Raw genomic sequence first — 17,501 nt, forward strand, 5'->3', positions numbered from 1 at the left:
CAATGACAACAACTGACACTGGATGACAATGAATGATACGATATGACGTATCAGATCTATCAAATCTTAACGGGTGAAATCATTCTTCGTTAAAATTGTTCTCGGTAGAGGAAACAAGTGGAGTCATGGATCAATACGGGAAACAATCGGATAGTTTTTCAAACGATTTCAATGGAAAATCTCCGGATATAATTTATGGGAGGGGAAAAAATAAATAAAAAAAATAAATAAATAAAAAAAAATAGAGCGAGAGAAAGAGAGAGAGAAATAGGGAATCGTAATTTGTGAAAACTACGACTTGCAAACATCGCTGGATTAAACTAAAGGAGGAAATTCTTTCTAATTAAGGTCTAATCAAAAGTGCATTCGTTTGGTACGCGGTACGCGTTGCAACTGGCGAGCACATGGACGAGGAAAACGACGAAAGCACGCGCCCACGAGAAAGAGAGAGAGAGAGAAAGGGAGAGATAGAGAGGGAGAGAGAAAGAAAGAGAAAGAGACAGAAACAGAGAAAAGAAAAAGACAGAAGACGAGACAGAGAAGGACGAGCGAGCCGGATATTCTGCGAAGCCGAGAACGCATCGCATCGACGAATGCAAACGCATCGTTGCGGGGCTAGAAAAAGCACACCAGTCAAGTACTTGGCAACCGGCACAAGTTCTAATAATGGCGGCTTTATGTCCAACGTAAGTACTCTCTTCTCCGATCTTCCACTGACAAACTGTCTCTTTTCGAATTTATCGAATCTCAAGGAATTCTCTATCTATATTGCCATATCGACCACCTGCGACATGAACTAACTCAGCAAGTAATTGTTTTACAGGTTCGACGATAATTAGATTGTTACGTCAATGTATACGACAATAACAATTTCACGAATAAAGGATTATTATTTATATAATTATCATTTGTATACATATATATATATATATATATACGTTTAATACCAATATCATTGCAAATAACTGTAAAGGGAAAATTGTTAACTAAGAAATTGAAATTTCATCAACCGATGAATGAAAACTGTTCGAACTGACTGTAAGGTAGATCTCTAAAATTATGTAAATTCACGGGAAAATTCTAGATCATCTATCTTCCAAGAAGATCATGATATTCGTCTCGTATTACGGACCGAAAACGAACGAGTAAACTACTTCCGGAAGTTGTTTCTCTTTTAACATTTTTGAAATATTTAGTAACTATAAATATGGATAGGATTTTTTTATTAGTTCGAATGAAATAAAAAGAGAAGTCGTGCGTGAAACTTAATATTTTTTAATATTTTATCAATAATGTCACGATGGATACATGGTAATTGTTAATACGATTTGAAGTATAAGAGCTAAAACGAAATTGATTTCTTTCATCGTAAGATCGTTGGCAGTTCCGGTTCCGGTATTGCACAAAGATTTATCACAACAGGCGGTGCAAGCGTAAAGTTTCGTTCTTTCACCGATAACGATGCAACCGGGCTCACATTTGCTCGTACAATTTCTTTCCAACGACCATAATTGAGGACTGGAAGTCGAATTTTCTGTACTCGTCGTATAAGAAAATCGCTTCACCTGCAAAAAGAAAAAAAAGAGAAAAGAAAAAAAAAAAGAAAACTCGATTGAACAAATCATATTCGTTTAAAATTTTATATATATATATATATATATATATATATATATAATTTTTTTTTCTTTTATGTTGATTCAAAAGAAAAATCATTTTGTATTTATATCATATTTATATTAATTCAATTATATTTTAATTTCTTTTTTTTTATATATAAAATATCAATATCGTAACATTTTATTATTTATATTTTGATATTTTATTGAGATACAGATACGTTCATTTACTTATTTTTTTTTTTTTTATATAGTTTTTTCTTCTTTTTTATAATATTAAATTCCTTACCATGCAAATTCTTTTATCGTCCTGACACTTTTGAATAAAGGAACTGTGATTAGTGGAAAGATCGGAACACAATTCCCCATCAGGCATGGTACTGCATTGATAACACCATAAATCGTTTGGCCGTTCGGAAGCAGCATGAGTTCGATGTTCTTTCGTCATAAATTGACCTGCTTATCGAAGGAAAACTTATTACGTATGTATATCGTACACTTGGTAAAATCATGTTAAGGTTAATAGTGCTAACATAAAATCTTGTTTATTAGATCGACATTTGAATGAAGATTGATGTAAGAATGTAATAGAGAACAATTGTTAGATATCATATGTCTTTCTGCAAATATTACGTATATTGCATATAATCAATTAATTGTGTTATCGATGACAATATAATTTATTATGATAAATAATTTTAAATGAACGAACAACGAGAGAACTACGTTAATCGAAATGTAAAGAAAAAGGGAGAAGATAAAAATAAAATAATACTCACACACATACACACACACACACACACGTACATATATAATTTTGAATTAAACTAAAATTTTTAACGCGCAAAAGTAAACAGGCAAAGACACAGAATGGTCACATGGAAAATATTAAACGCACGTTAGCATGCATATACGTTATGTCTGTTTTAAATATATACAGGCAATAATTGTTGCTAAATAATCTGTTTGATGTTATCTACAAGAATATATAATAAAGAATATAAGGTCCCATTTAGAAAATGTAATCGCGATCTTATCATAAATCACTATGAGGCCATTGAAAAAATCAAATAATTATCACTACGATGGTATTTCAATATTCGTTTTTTTTTCTTTTTCCATGCTTTTCTTTTTATTGTTCTTTTTCGTTTTATTTTCTAATACTTAGAAAAATAATTGCATGTATACGTATAAATCGGACATAGTTTATATACATGTACAAACACATACATAAACAAGGGAAGATAAGAAGATGGTAGATAAGAAGAAATACATAATCCATCACTTACCATCAGAGAGGACGATCGAAGTTATGATCAGGAAGCACACAAAGCTGACACGAATATCTTCAATCATTTTCGAAGCAATTGAAACACCTGATATGTATACGTATGTATATATATGTATGTACATATATATTTGTGTATGTGTGTGCGTGTTCGTGTGTATGTGTATATGTATTATATTAATTCGAATTAAAAACCGATCGTAAAATCATCGCGTTTATGGTAATAATAAAGAAGAAAAAAAAGAAAAAATTGAAAAAGACTGATGATCCGTCGACATTTTCCTTCGGAATTTTCTATACACGTATTAGAGGAATGGCACAAAGGATGATGGTAAATTCTAGTAGATGAAGAATGACAGACAATGGAAAAGAAAGAGGGAGAGAGATGGAATACTCTTGACTCGAGAAAAGTAGACTCTTTTTCGCGGAATTTCGTCATGGCGACGACGCTCTCGCGACGCTCGCGACGCTCCGTGACCACACGGAATCTTCGTGAGTCGGTGGCACGACCTCAGAGTTTGCGCACTGCACGTGTCGCTCCAGAAACCTGGAAACGTTGAAAATCGATAATCCTGCGAAAAGGTCCCTGTCCCTTTCGTCGTAGTTGTCGTTGTCGTCGTCATCGTCGTATGTTGACGTCAGAACCATCGTACGAGCAGAATGAAATTAATTATGAATCTTAAACGTTTTTTCATTTTCTTTTTCTCTTTTATTTATTTATTTTTTATTTGTTTATTTATTTCTTTAGCTTTTTTTCCATCTATAATTCAAGATTATTCTAATTGATTTGTAAAGAAAAAATGAAGGGTAATACATAGGATACTTATTTTTCTGATGAAAGAAAGAAAGATAGAAAAAAAAAAAGAAACAAAAGCTATTTATCTCGTAATAATAATAATTATTTCCAAATGATTGACCCTTTAATTAATTCGAATAAAAGATTCGAGATAACTCGAAGTAACGTATATCTGTTCGATCGAAATAAATCGATTTTTCATTGAGGAATATAATATCCAATGTGGGAAAAATGAAATGAACCCGTAAAATAAATTTACCGACGTTCTATCGAAAACAACGATAAAGAATTGCTTGTTGTCTGTCCTAAACGGATCTGTTTGCTCGAGCGTTTCGTTGTTACTTGTGTATGTTTTCCTGTTCCCAAAATTTAGAACGTAACTGCTCTAGATGCAACAATTATCAATCTCTTAACATTCAGCCACTCGATAAATTGTCGACAATTTCGCTCATGAAATCAAAATTTTTATGTAAATATTATAACAATTATATTATTATTATTATTATTATTATTATTCTTTTTTGACAGCTATTAATTTTATACATTGATATAGGATGTATTTCTATTTTATTATTCATATTATTGCATATAATTGGACTCATTAACTACAGTATCATGAATCATTAATGATGAATAACCATTGCGGTTGGTAATCCAAAATATCGCGACTAATATCTGAAATAATAACTTTTCAAATTCCTTTGACGTAAAGTATATTTAAAATAAATTACGAATAAAAAAAAAATATAAAATGTTGAAGTTTCTCTATATTCCTAGAAACGTTCATTCTTTCTTCTGTAAAGCAAAAGCATCAAAAAGAAAAAAGAAAAATCATCGTTTTTAGTATCCATTTTTATGTTTCAGAATGTTCTAGTTTGCCTGAGTATTTTGACAAATCGATATCTTGATTGTCCGGCGTTCGTGTAATCGGTTCTTCGATTAATTGAAGTTTGAATGATCCATTATATTAGTTATTAGATGTCACACAATTTCATCAATTCAAATATCTATATTTTGATAACATCTCAGAAATAATTTCATTGACATATCTTTTATTTATTTCATTAAAATTGGAAATAAAGTGAGAACAAATTAATTTTCAATACTTCTTTTTTTCGACGAATTTTTTTTTCATCCAAAGATGACAAATAAAAATCGTTCATCTTCTAAAGTAAATAATTTGCAAAATTCGATTATTTAAAACATTTTTAGATGCAAATGATTTGTACCCATATATATATATATATATATATATATATATATATATATATACGTATTTTATTAATTTATTAAAGAGTTAAACAAGCAAACATTTGTTATCTTGGCGTAGTTTTGTTAATTAGGTCTCTGAGCCATTAAGTCTTCCATGTGCCGAGGATATCAAAGAGCTACCAATCGCATAAAAGTATCAGTTACAACTTTTCATCGATCATTCCGCTTTTGTGAGACGTTACCTACACGTTCCCGAAAGGTGAATAACCGTAGGAAAATCGATTTCAAGTCGTTCAAACAATCGGCGGTACAATTGCTTTCTCTCTCACGAAGCTCTCTTACTACTTTGAAATTACCGCAACAATTCCAAGTATGTATTTATCTTCTTTCTTCCTCTTTCTTTTCTCTCTCTCTCTCTCTCTCTCTCTCTCTCTCTCTCCTTCTTTCTTGCTTCAGCAAATAAATTATAGTAGCAAATAATTTATCGATTGTCAATAAGTTTGTACGATCTTATAAATCATATTATCTTTAATAATAATATTTGAAAACTTTGAATGTTCCATGAATGCAAAATAAATTCCTCGTCCTGTTTCTAATGAAATTTTATTTGAAGTACCACAGATTTTGTGATTATTTGTTTAAACTTTATAAAAAATTTACAACGCTCCAGATTTCGATAATAACTTCTCGAGTATCGATTTTGAGATGTTTCAATTTGAAAATCAATTCTAACGTTTGTAAAGCATTCTGATGTATTCGTACATGCAAATCGATTCTACTAGATATTCATATAACGATTTTCAAGTAAACCCATAAAGTTTTCTATTGAAAGAGTGAAAGAAAAATAGAGAAGGAATAAATAAATAGCAATCTGCAGGAACAAACAAAAATTGAAAAGGTCTTCTCGAAGACATGGTACTTTCGATTGTTACAGTTGGTAATTTCGAGTTTAATAGTGAGAGGAAGTGAGAAAGAGAGAAAGAGAGTGAGAGAGAGAAGGCATAATTTATTTATTTCGTGTAATTAATCCGTTCCTTAATAAATCGTCTTCGTGCGATCATGTTTATGTAATGATATTACAATTATGAAAGCTGGTTATCACGAAGGAAAAGAAAAGAATGAAAAGAAAACAGGAAGTAAGGAAGAAAATAAAAATAAAAAAGGAAGTAAGAAAGAAAATAAGAATAAAAAAGAAAATAATAAAAACAAAAAAATACGTACGGGTATGCGCATAAATACACACCCATATATATACTTCTACATATTTTCCTTTTGTCATTCGACATTTAATGTTCCAATATCAAGTTTAATGTATATCGTAACAGGAGAATTAAATGGCGGATCGAATATCTATTTCCGACAATATGAAGTGGGTCATTTTAATGTCAACGGAATGAGTTAAGGAATATGATGAAAGGATATTCTAAGGGATATTCTAAGGGAAAAGATGAAGCAATGAGAAGAGTGTCGTGAGAAAGATAGAAGATGAAAAGGAAAAAAAAAAGTACAGATAGTTTATTTAACTCGATCGCAATAGTAATCTTTTTCTTATAGAAAAATATTTCTTTGGGGTAGAAGGAGTGGAGTGGGGCCCGGGTGGGGGGGGGGGCATTTGAAAATATGACAAAATGGATTTTCGTTGTGAAAGTCGATTCAAAATTACATTTACGCCTACGTAGATACCAATATCTACGTGTATTTTCATACATATAGATGTAATACATTTTAACATATATACAAACACTTACGAAGGAAGTATAGAGTAACAAGTTCTTTTTTAGAACAGGCCATTAACCCCTTGACATACAATGACGTCTGGGAGACGTCATTCATTTCATATGCCATTGTAGATTTTGACGTCTCCGAGACGTAAGGAATGGTCTCCGATGTACGTCGTACAGTACATTATTAAATTATTCAATTATTTCACTAGTGTATCGATTTTGTTTTATTTAAAATGTTCAAGATGCTCTATTTATGCTCTCTTTTTTTTCCTCTTTTTTTTCTTCTTTCCTTTTCTTTTTTTTTTTTTTTTAATTGTATGTCAAGGGGTTAAGTTCCGTGGGTGATTCTTCATCGAACAATGTATATTCATTCTATTGACATTTACGTTGAAGCAACGTCACGTGATTGACGAGCTCTGATAAATTAAATCCGAACAACGTACTAGGAAAAAAAACTACGAAAAAAATAATCCTGAATCAATACTTAACGAGATTTGAACGCATGCCAGAGATACGTTTACGATTAAAAAATATTCCCATTTTATATTCCTTATGAAGAAATAATCTCCTTTGCCAATGATGCAACGATTTAACAATTTTATAATTACATTTCTTTATGAAGACGTAATATTATTCTATGTTATATATATTTCGCGTATAAAACATTTTATAAAATACATATTTATGAAAATATGTTAATTTATGCATTTAATTACAGAAAATATAAATGTAACAACGTAGTAGGTAAAAATATGGTAATGATGATTTTTATTTAACAATACAGATATTAAATAGGATATATATATATATATATATATATATATATATATATATATATATATATATATATATATATATATATATATGTAGCTCTACTTTCCATTAATATTTCTAATTTACTCGGTCAGCAATCAAAAATTTAATCAAATCATCTATATATCCTCCGTTCATTAGCGAAATCCCAAGCTTAGTAACATTTTTTCACGTAATATAAAAACGAAAAACCAATACATCATATGTGGATGAATAATATATCTTTTTTAATTGTCATTTGAAACGCATTTTCTATCGTCCTATTTTTTCTTTTTTATTTTTTATTATAACATTATGCGAGTTTAGATTTAAGTTCAATTTCACAACATCGAATAGCAAAGCTCTTGGTAGCTTTTTCGGGATAAAATATTTAAGGATTTATTTAAGTATGTGAGAGATTTAAACATATCATAAAGAAAAAAAAGGAAGGAGAATTGAAAAAAAAAAGGAAGAACGGAAAGAAAAGGAATAGGAATATGAAAGCGAAGTGTTAAAAATTACGAAAAGACAAAAAGTACGTTTGTATAAACGACATGAAAACAAAACAAAAAGACTATGGATTCATTTTTGATAACATTTCAAAGCTTAGTTTTCCGTCAAATATAAAAAGCTGTGTCTTTGGAAGAAAATGATTTTCGTTAGTCGAAGCTCGTCGAGATAGGATATTGAAATAAAAAAAAAGAGGCTAGAAGAGATTGATAGATATATAGAAAAATACAATGGAGAAAAATACAAAAGAAGAAGAGAGAGAGAGAGAGAGAGAGAGAGAGAGAGAGAGAAATCGCTAAATATAGAAAATTGAAAAATCAACAAAAAAAAAAAGAAAAAGAGGAAGAAGATTCTTTATCATTTGTCGGTCTTGAAAAGTCGAGTTTGAAAGGATAGATTTACGTCATCGGATTAAAGTACAGCTGGTCGGTCGATGTTTACAGTGAAGCAACACGTGAGAGACGACGAGTTAGATTCTGATAGTACAACCCCCGTTGGACGTCGAGAAAGTTGCATATCCACGATTGTTATGAGTAACACGCGCGCAGTTTCAGAGGAAAGCTCGGCAGCGCGGCAGAAAGCTCCGAAGGGGATTGGTCGATCGGCTGCTGGTCGATCGTGGAAGGGGCTACCGGGTCGAGACCGAACATCGCAGTATCGCTCCGACTGTCGCGACGGTCTGAACTATTTTCAAAAGTTCGGTGAAAGCTCCGAAAAGCTACGAAACATTCTATATCCTATTAAACTATTGATCATTATTATTTAATTGAATTTTATTACGGTCAAAACTGTTACTTTCTTTCACGAATATTTACAGTTTTTTGTCTTGCGAAATGATTGAACCGTTTGAGAGTGAACTAGAGGCCTACGAGAAAGACTTTCAACGTGCAATTAGAATTTTATATTAAATCAAGATCTTTTCCCTTTTTCTTTTCTTTCTTCCTTCTTTCTTTCTTTCCTATTTTTTTCTTTTCTTTTACTTTTCCTTTTTTTTTTTTTTTTTGATTTTTTTTTGATAATCATATACGGACAACGTCACTTTTGATTCAGAATCGGTACGTATTCATACACGTACATTCATTTTTTCTTATTATTATGTAGTTTGCTTCGTTAGATCTATAGAAAGACGAGTAAACGACGATCGTATTGAACGTTTTCATTCATTATAGAAAATAATGTAATATTTCAAAGAAAAATGCCTTGAATATCTTCCCTTTTTTTCTTTCTTCTTCTTTATATTTTTATACTTGTTTATTATTATTATTATTCTAAACGTTCGCTTAGGATATCATTTCTATGTTCGTACGTTGTAAATAAAACTTGTTAAAATACATAGATTTTGCGAACGGTCGATCAGAGAAGAAAAATCTAACGAAGTGAGACAAGACAGTTCATGCTCATTAAAACAGGAGACTTTAATTAGAAGTTAAAGTTTAAGCTTTGATTCTGATTTCTGGTTCCTTCAAAAGAGAGAAAGAAAGAGAGAGAGAGAGAGAGAGAGAGAGAGAGAAATGGAGAGAGAGCAAAAATAGAAGCGAAAATTTTCGTCATTCGTTAAATGGCAAAACCTACGCTCTGTGCTTATAGTACTCCTACATATGTGTATATCTATGTACCATTTCCTTTCATCTACAATCCGGAAAGAAACTTACTAAAACATTTATCTTTCATTAAACGTAAGAAACATTAAGAAAAGAAGAAAAAGCGTAGGCATCGTTGAAATTTAAGTTTACAATTGCAATGAAGATTGGATTAATGGCACAAGGACTTTTTTTTATTACGAAAGACAAATAAAAAAAAAAATATTAAAAAAATCGAAAATCAAAAGAACGATACATATCGTTCAAATAGACTTTAATATTTTCTACAAAATTTTAAATATTACCTGATATTTACGGATCGTTATTACTAAAATTTTATATGCCGAAATCGATCGTAAATATTAATGAAAAATACAGAATATACTTGATAATTAACGAATCTATCAGAAATAATAACAAAACGATACTCTATTCCAATTTTATAAATGTTTATAAAATTATTGATAATTCTTAAAATTGGAAGTATTGTATCAGATCTTATTAAAAGTGGAAGTGGTAGATAGTAAAAAAATTTTTTTAAATTGATGTTTAGGCTTTTCTTTAAGAAAAGTTTACAAGCAGAAGACAAGTTAGAAACGTACAAACATTTGCATATATTCAAATAGTTTTAATGCTAATTTAATGCTAATTCGAGCAGCATCAATATCAATGTTTATTTATTTTCGTAATTGGTGAATTACCTTTACATGTACCTTAAGATTTTTTGTTAATGGAAACTAAATAATAAATCAATACTGTCACGAACGACAGTTCGTATGAGTTAGTAATAATTTTCTAAATGAACTTCATTAAAATAAACGCGTACAGCATAGTGAACATCGTCGAAATAATATAATTATCGATTATTACATGTCTCATTCAATTAATGAAATAGATATAAATTAGATACAAATAGATACGAATCAAAAAGGTCATATACACGTTCGAAGTAATAAATATTGTGGACTTAATGATGTGACGATGACGATATATCGATATAAAAAACCAATAAATATATATATATATATATATATATATATATATATATATATATATATATATACATGTGCACATATAAAACATATGTACATTTCAAAAAATAGATATTTTTACGTATATACACGATTTCATATAAAGTTGTTCCCATAGAAACTGTTTAAAAAAGAACAATCGATAAATCCTCGATGAACTTTCGATGTTTGTTTTATTTCAAAATTTCTCAGCACGTACGTCGCAAATCAATTCTTCGAGTTTCCCCTTTTAATTCGAACAAGCTTTTGCTGTTACGAACTAATTGCTCTTCATTGATCCACGATATAAAATTCTTTATGTTGTATGAGTACTTTAACACGATAAGGACTATTTGTTAATTGGATAAAGGACCTTGCGAAAAACGTGTCCAATTTTTTTTTTCCTAAAGAATGTGACAATAAACAAAGTGATTATTTTTATACTGTCTACCGTTTTCCTTGAATACTAATAAAAATGAAATACGTTAATATCTTGAAATATTGATTTACAACGAGAAAAAAGAGAGGGAAGGAGTGAGAGAGAGAGAGAAAGAGAGAGGGAGAATAAACATTCGAAAATGATATTGTTAATTTTTTATCGACGAAAGTAAGAATTCGCTCTTTGACAATATTGTTTTCTCTTTTAGTAATTTTTTCTTTTCTTTCTTTTTTTTTTATCTTACATTCGCTTAGTATGCCGTTTTCGCGAGCTTTTTAAACTTTCAGATTGATAAAAGAAAGATAGTAAATGTTATTAGAACAAATATACTATAAAGATTTTCTTTGAGAAAAAGGCTAAGTTAAATTAATTTAAGAAATATAATTTCAGTATACACATATTCATACATATATATAAATGTATACACATATATATGTATGTGTATGTGTGTGTATGTTTTTGTGTGTGTGTGTGTGTGTGTATATATATAGTGAATCGTTCCAAATATTTACTTCAAAAAGAAATATTTCCCCGAAGAAATTCCATTGCATTTTATTCCGGGACTTTTTGAACAGTGAGAATTCAAAAAATTTCAGTACTCTCCTTTTTTTAAAAAATTGCGTAGAAATGATGGTTAATACGAATAAATTTCTGCTACTGATAGTTCACAAATCCAACTTAAATCCGTACTAAGGATACCGCTCAGATATTCCGTTACAATTTATCGTCGAGAATATTATTTCGAACTCTGAACATTTCGTTCCATCCAAATATATTTTTACTTTCACGAGCTTAATGTCAATGTGAGAATATATATCGTATGATAATCGTGATGGAAAATCCTTCTAAATATTATTCTTTTATAGATTTCCTTCCTTCAGATGTTTTTCTTCGAAATAAAAATAATCGATAGTTTTACGCAAATCTAAAAGCACTTTTTTGTAATATCAGAAACAATGCGATTATTTTAGCGAGATACGCGATAATCGTCGAAACTTTTTACGAAATAAAATGATTTCGTCATTGAACTGTCTTGCCTACGATAATAGTCATTTCGATGTAGTGATATTTTTTCATGGATTTAAAAGGAAAATGTAAAAGAAAAAGGAAGAGTGGGAGAGAAATGGAAAAGGAGAGACAGAAACTGAAAAAATAAAAAGATACAAGACGAGAAGGAGAAGAATAGAGAGTGCCAAATATTCTGCGAAGTCGAAAACGCATCGAATGCGAACGCATCATTACGGGGCTCGGAAAAGCACACCAATCAAAGTAATTGGCAACAGCCACAAGTTATAATAATGGCGGCTTTATATTCAATGTAAGTACTCTCTTCTCCGATCTTCCACTGACAAACAGTCGCTTTTATCGAATTTATCGAATTTCAAGGAATTCTCTATTTACATTATCATATCGATCACCTACGACACGACACAACTCAGCAAGTAATTGTTTTACAGGTTCAACGATAATTAAATTGTTACGTCAACGTAAATGACAATAACAATTTCACGAATAAAGGTTGTCCTTTATATAATTATCATTTGTATACGTATATATCGTACGTTTAATATCAATATCATTGCAAATGAAAGCAATGGAAAATTATTAACTAGAAAATTGAAATTTCTTCAACAGATGAATAAAAACTGTTCGAACTGACTGTAAGGTAGATCTGTAAAATTATGTAAATTCACGGGAAAGTTCTAGTTCATCTCTCTTCCAAGAAAATCGTGATATTCTTTTTGTACTAACAGATAGAAAACGAGCGAATAAAATACTTGCGCAAATTGTTCCTCTTTCAACATTTTCGAAATATTTAGTAACTATAAATAAGGATAGGATTTTTTATTAGTTCGAATGAAATAAAAGGAAGTCGTGCATGAAACTTAATGTTTTTTAATATTTTATCGATAATGTCACGGCGAATACACTGTTAAAATGATTTGAAGTATAAGAGCAAAAACGAAGTTGATTTCTTTCATCGTAAGATCGTTGGCAGTTCCGGTTCCGGTATTGCACAAAGATTTATCACAACAGGTAATGCAAGCGTAAGCTTTCGTTACTTCACCGATTTCGTAGCAACCCGGATTACATGTACTCGTGCACATTCTTTCCACCGAGAATATTTCAGGATAGTAAGGATATTGTATCACCTATAAAAAAGAAAAACACACACACACACAAAACGAAAAAATAAAAAGAAAAAAAATAAGGGACTCGATTAAAGAAATCATATTTATTTAAAATTATATATGTATATTTTTTTTTCTTCTATATTAATTCAAAGGAAAAATCATTTTTGATTTGTATCATATTTTTATTAATTCAATTATATTTTAATTGTTTTTTTTTATTATGTATATAATGTCAATATCATAACATTTCATTATTTATATATTGTTATTTTATTTTATAATATTAAAATTACCTTACCATACAAATTTTTTCATCTTCCGAACACTTTTTAATTATGGAACTGGCATTACTGGAAACATTGAAACAGGACTCTCCCTCAATGGAATTATTGCACTGATAACACCAAAAATCGTTTGATCGTTCAAAAGCAGCATGAGTTTGATGTTCCAAACCCGTAGATGGACCTATTAATCGAAGAGAACTTACTACATATATACATCGTACATTTGATGAAAATCACGTTAATGTTAATAATGTTAACATAAAATCTAATTTATGAAATCAACGTTTGAAGGGAAGATTATTGTAAGAATATAATAGAGACCAATTTTTAAATATGATTTGTCTCTCTGCAAACATTACGTATTTTCCATATAATCAATTAATTGTGTTATCGATGACAACATGATTTTTAAAGAAAATGAAATTTAAAGAAAACGGGAGAATATTGAAATAAAATAATACACACACACACACACATATATATATATGTATATATATATATATATACAACTATATATATATATATATATATATATATATATATATATATATATATATATATAGTTTTGGATTGAACTACAATTTTTAGCGCGCGAAAGTAAATAGGCATAGGCACAGAGCCGCCACACGAAAAATGTTAAAGGCACGTACGCATGCATATTCGTTATGTCTGTTTTAAATGTATACAAGCGATAATTATTGTTAAAAAATCTGTTTGATGTCATCTAGAAGAATATATAATAAAGAATAAAAGATTCCATTTAGAAAATGTAAATGCGACCTTATCACAAATCACTCTGAGATCATCGAAAACTCAAACAATTATCATTACGATGATACCTTAATCCTTTGACGTCAATACAATATTCGTTTAAATCGTTTCTTTTTTTTTCTTTTTTGGTTGTATTTATTAATACTTAAAGAAATAATCGCATAAATCAAGCGTATAAATGAAGCATAAAGTATATATACAAATACGAACATATATATGAACAAGGAAAGATAAGAAGATGGTAGACAGGAAGAAATGCATAATCCATCACTTACCATCGGAGAGGACGATCAAAGGCACGCAACGCTGACACGAATATCTTCAATCATTTTCGAAGAAATCGAAACACCTAATATGTATACCTGTATATGTATATACGTATATGTGTATTATATTAATTTGAATTAAGAATCGATGCTAAGGATCGTCGCCTTTACCGAAACAGGAAAAAAAAAGAATTCAAAAAGACTGATGATCCGACATTTTCTTTCGTAATTTTCTATACACATATTGGAGAAGAAAGACACAAAGGATAATATTAAACTCTAATAAACGAAGAATGACAGATAATGGAGAAGAATGAGGAAGAAATATAGGGTACTTTTGATTCGAGAAAAATAGATTCTATTTCGCGGAATTTCGTCATGGCGAAGACGCTCTCGCGACGCTCGCGACGCTCCGTGACCACACGGAATCTTCGTGAGTCGGTGGCACGACCTCAGAGTTTGCGCACTGCACGTGTCGCTCCGAAAACCTCGAAACATTGAAAATCGATAATCCTGCGAAAAGGTCCCTGTCCCTTTCGTCGTAGTTGTCGTTGTCGTCGTCATCGTCGTATGTTGACGTCAGAACCATCGTACGAGCAGAATGAAATTAATTATGAATCTTAAACGTTTTTTCATTTTCTTTTTCTCTTTTATTTATTTATTTTTTATTTGTTTATTTATTTCTTTAGCTTTTTTTCCATCTATAATTCAAGATTATTCTAATTGATTTGTAAAGAAAAAATGAAGGGTAATACATAGGATACTTATTTTTCTGATGAAAGAAAGAAAGATAGAAAAAAAAAAAGAAACAAAAGCTATTTATCTCGTAATAATAATAATTATTTCCAAATGATTGACCCTTTAATTAATTCGAATAAAAGATTCGAGATAACTCGAAGTAACGTATATCTGTTCGATCGAAATAAATCGATTTTTCATTGAGGAATATAATATCCAATGTGGGAAAAATGAAATGAACCCGTAAAATAAATTTACCGACGTTCTATCGAAAACAACGATAAAGAATTGCTTGTTGTCTGTCCTAAACGGATCTGTTTGCTCGAGCGTTTCGTTGTTACTTGTGTATGTTTTCCTGTTCCCAAAATTTAGAACGTAACTGCTCTAGATGCAACAATTATCAATCTCTTAACATTCAGCCACTCGATAAATTGTCGACAATTTCGCTCATGAAATCAAAATTTTTATGTAAATATTATAACAATTATATTATTATTATTATTATTATTATTATTCTTTTTTGACAGCTATTAATTTTATACATTGATATAGGATGTATTTCTATTTTATTATTCATATTATTGCATATAATTGGACTCATTAACTACAGTATCATGAATCATTAATGATGAATAACCATTGCGGTTGGTAATCCAAAATATCGCGACTAATATCTGAAATAATAACTTTTCAAATTCCTTTGACGTAAAGTATATTTAAAATAAATTACGAATAAAAAAAAAATATAAAATGTTGAAGTTTCTCTATATTCCTAGAAACGTTCATTCTTTCTTCTGTAAAGCAAAAGCATCAAAAAGAAAAAAAGAAAAATCATCGTTTTTAGTATCCATCTTTACGTTTCAGAATGTTCTAGTTTGGCTAAGTATTTTGGCAAATTGATATCTTTGTCCGGCTTTCGTGTAATCGATTCTTTGGTTAATTAATGTTTGAATGATCGGCTATACCATTATATTAGTTATTAGATATCGCATGATTTCATCAATTCAAATATCAATATATCGATGACATTTTATTTCATTTAAGTATCATTTTAATTTTATTTGATAATATTCCATATAATTTCATTAAAATTGAAATTAAAATTAGAACAGATTGATTCTTAATACTTCTTTCTTTTAGACGATTTTGTTATTTCATACAAAGATGATAAATAAAAATCGTTCATTTTCTAAAGTAAATAATTTGCAAAATTTGATTATTTAAAACATTTTTAAATGCAAATGATTTGTACCCATATATATTTATAACATATTTTATTAATTTATTAAAGAGGTAAACGAACAATCATTTGTTATTTTGACGTAGTTTCTTTTTAATTAGATCTCTGAGTCATTGAATCCTCAATGTGCCAGGTCTATCAAAGAACTATCGGTCGCACAAAAGAATCAGTTGTAACTTTTCATCGATCATTCCGCTTTTGTGAGACGTTACCTGCACATTTTGCAGAGGTGAATAACCGCAAGAAAATCGATTTCAAGTTGTTCAAGCAGTCGGCGGTACAACTGCTTTCTCTCTCACGAAGCTCTCATACTTCTTTGAAATTACCGGAATAATTCAAAGTATAATTTTATCTTTTTTTTCTCTTTCTGTCCTCTCTCTCTCTCTCTCTCTCTCTCTCTCTCTCTCTCACTCTCTCTCTATTTCTCTCTCTCTCTTTCTCTCTTTCCTCTCTCTTTCTCTGTTCAGCTAATATATATTTTATATTAGTAAATAATTTATCGGCTGTCAATAAGATCGAACGATAAATCATATTATCTTTAATAATAATATTTAAACACTTCGAACGTTCTACAAATGCAAAACAAATTCTTCGTGGTCCAATCCAATGAAATGTTATTTGAAGTGGTACAGGTTTGCGATTACTTGCTTAAACTTTATAAAAAATTTACGACGTACCAGACTTCAATAGTCACTTCTCACGTTTCCATCTTGAAATGTTTCAACTTGAAAATCAACTCTAATGGTTGTAAAACGTTCTAATGTATTCGTACAAGAAAATCGATTCTAGGAGATATTCGTACATCGATTTTCAGGTAAATTCGATTATTTAAAACACATTTAAATGATTTATACTCATATATATATATATATATATATATATATATATATATATGACTATATTTTATATATATATGACTATAATATATGACTATATTATATATATATAACGTATTTTATTAATTTATTGAAGAAATAAACAAGGAATTATTTGTTATATATAAAGTTTTCTATTGAAAGAATGAAATAAAAATAGAGAAGGAATAAATCAATAGCGATCTACAGGATCAAACAAAAGTTGAAAACATGGTACTTCTAAGA

At 29.7% G+C, this 17,501-nt stretch overlaps 3 protein-coding genes across 7 annotated transcripts in view; 1 reads left to right on the forward strand and 2 right to left on the reverse strand.

Moving 5' to 3' along the window:
- Window positions 1–1,255: 1,255 nt before the first annotated feature.
- Window positions 1,256–16,169, reverse strand: LOC124424440. Of its 3 annotated transcripts, none has more exons than XM_046963496.1 (3): window positions 14,433–16,169; window positions 1,906–2,072; window positions 1,256–1,565 (listed from the first exon to the last, which is right to left on the reverse strand). In XM_046963496.1, exons 2-3 carry the CDS (start codon window positions 2,062–2,064, stop codon window positions 1,296–1,298), a joined length of 429 nt encoding a protein of 142 aa, XP_046819452.1. In that variant the 5' UTR covers window positions 2,065–2,072; window positions 14,433–16,169; the 3' UTR covers window positions 1,256–1,295. The 3 variants fall into 3 exon arrangements, with proteins under 3 accessions (XP_046819452.1, XP_046819449.1, XP_046819451.1); XM_046963493.1 differs by lacking the exon at window positions 14,433–16,169 and adding an exon at window positions 2,906–4,792 and having other exon boundaries at window positions 1,906–2,075; XM_046963495.1 differs by lacking the exon at window positions 14,433–16,169 and adding an exon at window positions 2,906–4,788.
- The window catches only part of LOC124424436, a 40,851-nt gene continuing 31,865 nt past the window's right edge, over window positions 8,516–17,501 (forward strand). Inside the window, exons 1-2 of one of the 3 annotated variants that reach the window (XM_046963487.1) lie at window positions 8,516–8,993; window positions 12,056–12,285. The gene's annotated coding sequence lies outside the window, so the exon portion shown is untranslated. Of the gene's footprint in view, window positions 8,994–11,456; window positions 12,286–17,501 lie in introns of those variants that run through there. The other 2 variants (XM_046963486.1, XM_046963484.1) reach the window with 2 other exon arrangements.
- The window catches only part of LOC124424441, a 31,351-nt gene continuing 26,693 nt past the window's right edge, over window positions 12,844–17,501 (reverse strand). The window contains exons 2-3 of the mRNA XM_046963497.1: window positions 13,401–13,567; window positions 12,844–13,120 (exon numbers count right to left, since the gene is read on the reverse strand). Of these exons, the coding sequence (XP_046819453.1) occupies window positions 12,884–13,120; window positions 13,401–13,567 (404 nt within the window). The 3' untranslated portion in view covers window positions 12,844–12,883. The remainder of the gene's footprint in view (window positions 13,121–13,400; window positions 13,568–17,501) is intronic.

The sequence above is a fragment of the Vespa crabro genome, chromosome 5, assembly GCF_910589235.1.
Source record: "Vespa crabro chromosome 5, iyVesCrab1.2, whole genome shotgun sequence".
Lineage (NCBI taxonomy): Eukaryota > Metazoa > Arthropoda > Insecta > Hymenoptera > Vespidae > Vespa > Vespa crabro.